This window comes from Galeopterus variegatus, unplaced genomic scaffold, assembly GCF_000696425.1.
Source record: "Galeopterus variegatus unplaced genomic scaffold, G_variegatus-3.0.2 Scaffold22816, whole genome shotgun sequence".
Lineage (NCBI taxonomy): Eukaryota > Metazoa > Chordata > Mammalia > Dermoptera > Cynocephalidae > Galeopterus > Galeopterus variegatus.
Genome location: NW_007748927.1, coordinates 1 through 5792, shown reverse-complemented (window position 1 = coordinate 5792; position 5792 = coordinate 1). Strand labels below are relative to the sequence as shown.

Below are 5792 nucleotides of genomic sequence, written 5' to 3'. Positions count from 1 at the left end.
AAATGATTAGCAACACAGAAAACCCAGGGTTTTCTGGGAAGCATGGTGTAGGGGCTCCTATTCTTAGTGGCCCTGGATGCTGTGGCTTTGGTGGTAGCAGAGCTTCTCACACCCACGTCTTGTCTAAGTGCATTGCACGCTTACACTTGTGAGCTCAGAGCTGCTGTGCCAAGGCCCCGCACCCCCTCGAGCACAAAGCAGAGCAGGCACTCAGCGACTGTTTGTTGAGCAAATGACCTGAATGAGGTATTAATGAGGTTCAGTGATGTCTGGTTAGGCACCTTCTTAGACTCTTCCCACTTTGGGGGACATTTTGGGGGCCGGCCCAAATGTTCCCAGTGTTCTCCTGAGGAATTGCTTTCCCTTTCTCTGAAGATTTTCTGTTGAGCAAGTGATGTTGGTGACAGCATCATGTTAGATGGTGGTGGTGACAGGGTTTAGAGTCTGGGTGTGATGGTTTTAAAAAATGGCTTTAAATTCTTTGACTATCCTTCCATCAAAAGGTGGGGTGTTTGTCCTTTCCCCTAGAATCTGGGCTGGCTTATGACCCCTTCATCCAGTAGAGAATGGCAGAAGTGAGACTATGCGACATTCAAGGCTAGGTCATAAAGGCAGTGCAGCTTCTGCATTGTGAATAGGATGTTTGCTTTTTGAGCCCTGAACCATCGTTTAGGGAATCCCACTATCCTGCAGCCACCATGCTGTGAGGAAGCCCAGGCTGCACAGAGAGGCCATGTACCTGTGCTCCCATTGACAGGACCAGCTGAACCAGCCTTTGAGTCATCACAGCCCAGGTTTTGGTCATGTGGGGAGGAGATGCCTCCAGATGACTCTAGCCATAGCACCAAGTCACCCTCAGTCAGTTGAGTCTTCCCAACTGTGTCCTCACACATCAAAAAGCCAGAGATACCATCTCTGTTATGCCTGTCTAAATTCCTGACCTTCAGAATCCATGTGCATAATAAAGTAGTTGGGCTTTGTCATTGAGTCCTGGGGTGGTTTGATAGGCAGCAGTCGTAACTGGGACACCAGGAGCCAGTTTGCTGGCTGCTCCTGCCTAGGCTTATTGTCTGTCCCAGGAAAGGAAACTCTCCGGGGTCCTAAACCTTCCCTCCTTCCATTTTTCTTTTCCTCTCCACCAACAAGTCCACTCAAGCAAGAAAGTAGAAGTAGAGAAGACTATTCTTGGCTGAGAAGCACCATCTGTGTTTCACTGTGATTTCCTGCATTGGGATTCCCGTCAGACTTGCACTGGGTCAGCACAATCTCTGGTTTATTTTCTAACTTCAGTGACTTAGTTTTATATCTTGTTATTAGAAAAAGAGTCACACAGGTTCTGTGTGGTGTAAGATTCCTCTCCTCACTGATGCACTCCACCTTCCCAGATGACCTTGAGAAGACAGAGCCAACCCCTTGGGCCTCCTGTTGCTCTGATCCTGATGTCATCCGTCAACATCCTGTAGGAAGCTGATCCTGGGGTCTCCTGACCCGCACTGAAAACCATAACTCCCCAAGGAAAGCCTTGAACAATTTTTGCCATTTCCTTAGTGAAAGGGGAGACTTGTTCCCCATCTTGGGGGACACCTGGTCTTTGAGAAATCTATTCTGTGCCAAAAGCTTCTAGAAACTATACTTAGTTTCAAGTGATGGGGCAGTACCACCCTTTCCTGGGGACACAGGAAGAAGAGGTTGGTGCCAGGGTCTGGAAGGTTAGGGACTAGGGGACTTACTCCTAAATACCTCAGTGATGGGCCGGCCCGTGGCTCACTCAGGAGAGTGCGGTGCTGATAATACCAAGGCCACGGGTTCGGATCCCATATAGGGATGGCCGGTTAGTTCACTGGCTGAGTGTGGTGCTGACAACACCAAGCCAAGGGTTAAGATCCCCTTACCGGTCATCTTTAAAAAAAAAAAAAAAATGCCTCAGTGATCATTCAACTTAATTGATATAAATTAGGAAAGCCAAGCATTCTGGGAAGCAGGGCAGATGTGTCTTCAGTCTTGGAGAAATCCTGGTCCTACTACTTACTAATTGTGTGGCTTGGAAAGGTCACTCACCTCTCATAGCCACCCCCAGGTATTGCAGGGAGGGAGTGATACTGTGCCCCCAGCCAGTGTATGGCATCTATTAAGTACTCACTAAGCCATAGCTATAGATATTATTGCCCAAGACATAGAGAAGTTGTAGTGGAGCTTTGTCACAGCCAGCCACAGCTCCTTGCCCAGTGTATGGGAACCAGCTGTACACGTTTCTCTTTGCTCCTAGGTTGTGAATTCTTTGAGGATAGGGGCTGTGTCTTGGTGCCAACTCTAACTTTTAGCAAAGTAGAGACTCAATAAGTGTGTGAGAACAGGTAAATGAGTTGGTTGCCCTCTATACCCATGTGACTACATGTGGTAGATGAATAAATTGAAACTCAACCAAGTGACCATATTAAGGCACAGACTTAAATGCTCAGTTGTGAAATTTGGTTCAGGTTAGTTTTCCTGAAAGGGGGAAGAGGCAGGCTGCAGTCTGGAAAAGGAGGTAGAGGCCATGGGGTTGGGGCAGAAGAATTTGTGTTGGAGGCGCTTGGGTGGTATCAGTAGTTGTAATTGGCTTTGGGTGTCCCAAAAGTGACTTGAATCATAAGCCACTTTTTAAGGCATCTGGATCATCTTTGAGAGAGAAATCGCCTATGGGTGTGTTAACAAAGCAAGTCACATGGCCCAGAACTTGTCAGTGGGAGATTGTTACACTAAGGGCCCCCCACAAAACACACCTCCCAGCGCCCAAGCTCTTGTGCAGTCTCTTCTGCATTGACTCTGCACTTGACCAATGGACATCACAAACATTATGAAGGCAGAGTACGGAGAGGTGTAGAATATCCACATTTTCAGACTTACTGGCCATGGGACCTTTTATGTAGGGAGTAGTTCAGAAAGCATGTATTTCTGGGTGGAGGTCAGTAGGAAGTCTCGATGTGAATGTGTGTCTGAGGCCTTGTGACCAGTCTCCTTTGCTGGGAGAGCATGGTTTGTACAGAGGAATAGTAAGAAATGGGGATAGATAGGTGGGCTAGGGCCAGGCAGTGTGGCAAGATCATAATGGTCTTGGGCTTTTTTCCCGAGGTACCGGGAGCTGCAGAGGCAGGGCAATGAGGGATCCTCCAGTAGAGAAAGACGGAATGGATTAGGAAGGCGGGATGAGAACTTGGGATCCTATAAGAGTGTGGGCAAGAGAGGATGAGGGCCTGACCCAGGACCAGGAAGAAGGCAGAGAAGTAGCAGGATGTGAAAGACACCTGTAGAAGGAGAATCTGGGATTTGGCAACTAATGGAAGGGAGATGGTGAGGGAGGTGTGGGGGACCATGAGGAACAGATGATTGAGGTTGTCAGTCTGTCCGTTAGAGAGGGTGGCAATTCTGGTAACAGGAGTAACAGGAACTGCAGGTTGGGGAAAGCGATGAGTTTGGTGTGTCTGAAGCCCAGCCTAGTAAAATCATACAGGAGGTGGGTGGACTTCTGAAGCTCAAGAGGTCCAGTTAGAGTGCAGATGTGGGAGTTCTCTCCATCCCAGGAGAGAGGTGATGAGAGTGAGTGCATAAGAGAAAAGGGAGTGGGCTGCAGTCAGAACCCAGGGGCATCCCCAAATGACTGGTCTCTGGTCAGTGCTGAAGAGCATCTGCGCTGGGATAGGGCCCTATTGCCTTCTTCCACTGGATGCCAGGCTTCTTTCTAGTGGCTTCATTTTCCTGTCCTGATGGGTAGCAGCTCTACTCACTACCCACTGGGCCTGTGCCAGGCCTGCCCACAAACCAGTGCTGTGCCTGAGCTTAACACCAGCAAGCCATGCACACACCAGTGAACAGACCTTCAGAGCCTTTTCTGGAAGCTACTGAACCTTCCCCAGAGAAATGTACATGCACCAGACTCAATTCATTTGAGAGAATTTCTAAGGGCTTGTCAATTCCTGATATCCATGCTCAGGCCAAAGTAAAACTCTGCTCTACACCAACTGTCTCCTTGTGCAGCTGTAAGATAACAGGTAGAGTTAAAGGAGAGATGTCATCTCTAGCTGGCCAGGGGGCGTCTCTGCTTTTACCAGCTTCCTGGAGCTGGGGCTTTCCATATCTGCTCCTTGATGTCTGTCAGTAATTATGTGCCACACTCTTAAATCTCTTGCAACCCCTCCTGTATTTTGCTGGACGAGACTGCCCAAAGGTAGTGGACAGAGTGACAGTCTGGGGTCTAAGAACCGAATCGACCCTTGGCACCGTCTTCCCTCCACTTGCTTGGCTAGCGGCTTCATGACTCTCTCAACCCCTGAACCGTCACAATGTACATTTATTTATGCACGCATTTTTATAGAATACAAACACTCTGGGACGCCTCCATCCCTTTAACGTCCCAGAGCCGAGACTCAGAAGATAAACAGGGGTCCAGCCTTAGAAGGCCGAGGTGTGCTCCCAGGAGCGGTTCTCGGCCTGGGTGGGGACCGGAGGAGTGCCAGACAAGGAGGTGAGGCCGGGGCGCTCCGGCCGGGGGCGGGGCGTGGGGTGGGAGGCAGGGCCGGGGGTGTCTTTCAGGCGCGGGTCAGAGCCTGGGGCGTGACCGGCCCCGAGGCCGCGAGCCCAGGGGTCCACCCCTCTCTGCTCCGGGCAGTGGGAAGGCGGATGGGGTCCACAAGCCAGAGTCCCTATACATAGGCGTTTTTGCCGTATTTGCCAAAGCTGTTGTCGCCTTCATTCGAGGGGGCCAGGGGCATCACGGATGCGGAAGCCTTGTAGGGGAGCCGGGCGCTGTGGGGAGAGGGGCCCGGGTCAGGGGGAGACGTGGCCCTCGCCCCCGAGCCGCCTTCTCCCACCCGCACCGTGCCCCGCGCTGCGCGCCCCTCCCTCACCCGGCGGCGGGGTCCTCGTCAGGGCGGCAGCAGCAGTTGGAGCAGAGGCAGATGCCGCCCAGGATGGACAGCAGGGAGGCGCTCCAGCCCAGGTAGAGGGCGGGACCCAGCTCGTACCTGCCGACAAGGGCGACACGGGGGGAGCGCGAGGTGAGGCCGAGCCCCACCGGAGCTCCCGAGGGCGGGGTTTCCTCACTCACTTGGTTCCGGGATACAAGGGGTCGAAGAAGTCCCGGGTGATGTTGAAGGCGTACCAGGAGATGGCCACCATCCCGCAGAGACCTGGGGGGCGGGAGGAGGACCGCACTAGCGCCTCTCGGGTCCCCGCGGCCCCAGCAGGGGGGAGGGCGGGCAGGGGCTACCCAGAGTCGGAAGTGGTGGGAGAAGGGCATCATGCCCAAGAGCAGCAATTTCATTCAATTCCTTTCTCTCGCTACTTACTTTCCTATTTTCTGGAGTCAGCTGTAAACTGTCTAGCATTCAGACACCACTCCAGCCCGCCTTGCTCATGTCCCACCACTTTATGTCTCATCCCTCTTCTTCCCCCACCCCCCTTGTCCCAGACTGGCCTTGACCACATCCTTTCCTCACTTGGCATCTGTCGCATCCTAATCCTACCCCTCGAGAACCCAGCTGCCCCCAAAAGTCTCCCTTGACCGTCCCTGCCTATCCTGACTTCCCTTTGCAGCCCTCAGAGCCTGCGACCTGCCCTTGCCACTCGGTGCAGTGAACGCCTGAAACCAGACTGACCCCTGGACCGTCACCACCCCACTCGCTGGGGTCTTTTTCTACTGTCAGCCACCTGGCTTCTCAGCCTGTTTTCACATCTGGAAAACAGCACAGTACCTACTCTGCCTGGAAGACTTAAGGTGAGGTGATGTGTGCAGAAATGTTCTGCACATCGAAGAG

At 52.4% G+C, this 5792-nt stretch overlaps 1 protein-coding gene across 1 annotated transcript; it reads right to left on the bottom strand.

Annotated features, from left to right (window-relative positions):
* Positions 1-4617: 4617 nt before the first annotated feature.
* On the bottom strand, positions 4618-5162 carry LOC103583421 (claudin-15-like). The gene is made up of 3 exons (XM_008564735.1): positions 5084-5162; positions 4884-5000; positions 4618-4782 (listed from the first exon to the last, which is right to left on the bottom strand). The coding sequence occupies exons 1-3, from the start codon at positions 5152-5154 to the stop codon at positions 4680-4682; spliced, it is 291 nt and encodes a 96-aa protein (XP_008562957.1). The 5' UTR covers positions 5155-5162; the 3' UTR covers positions 4618-4679.
* Positions 5163-5792: the final 630 nt, after the last annotated feature.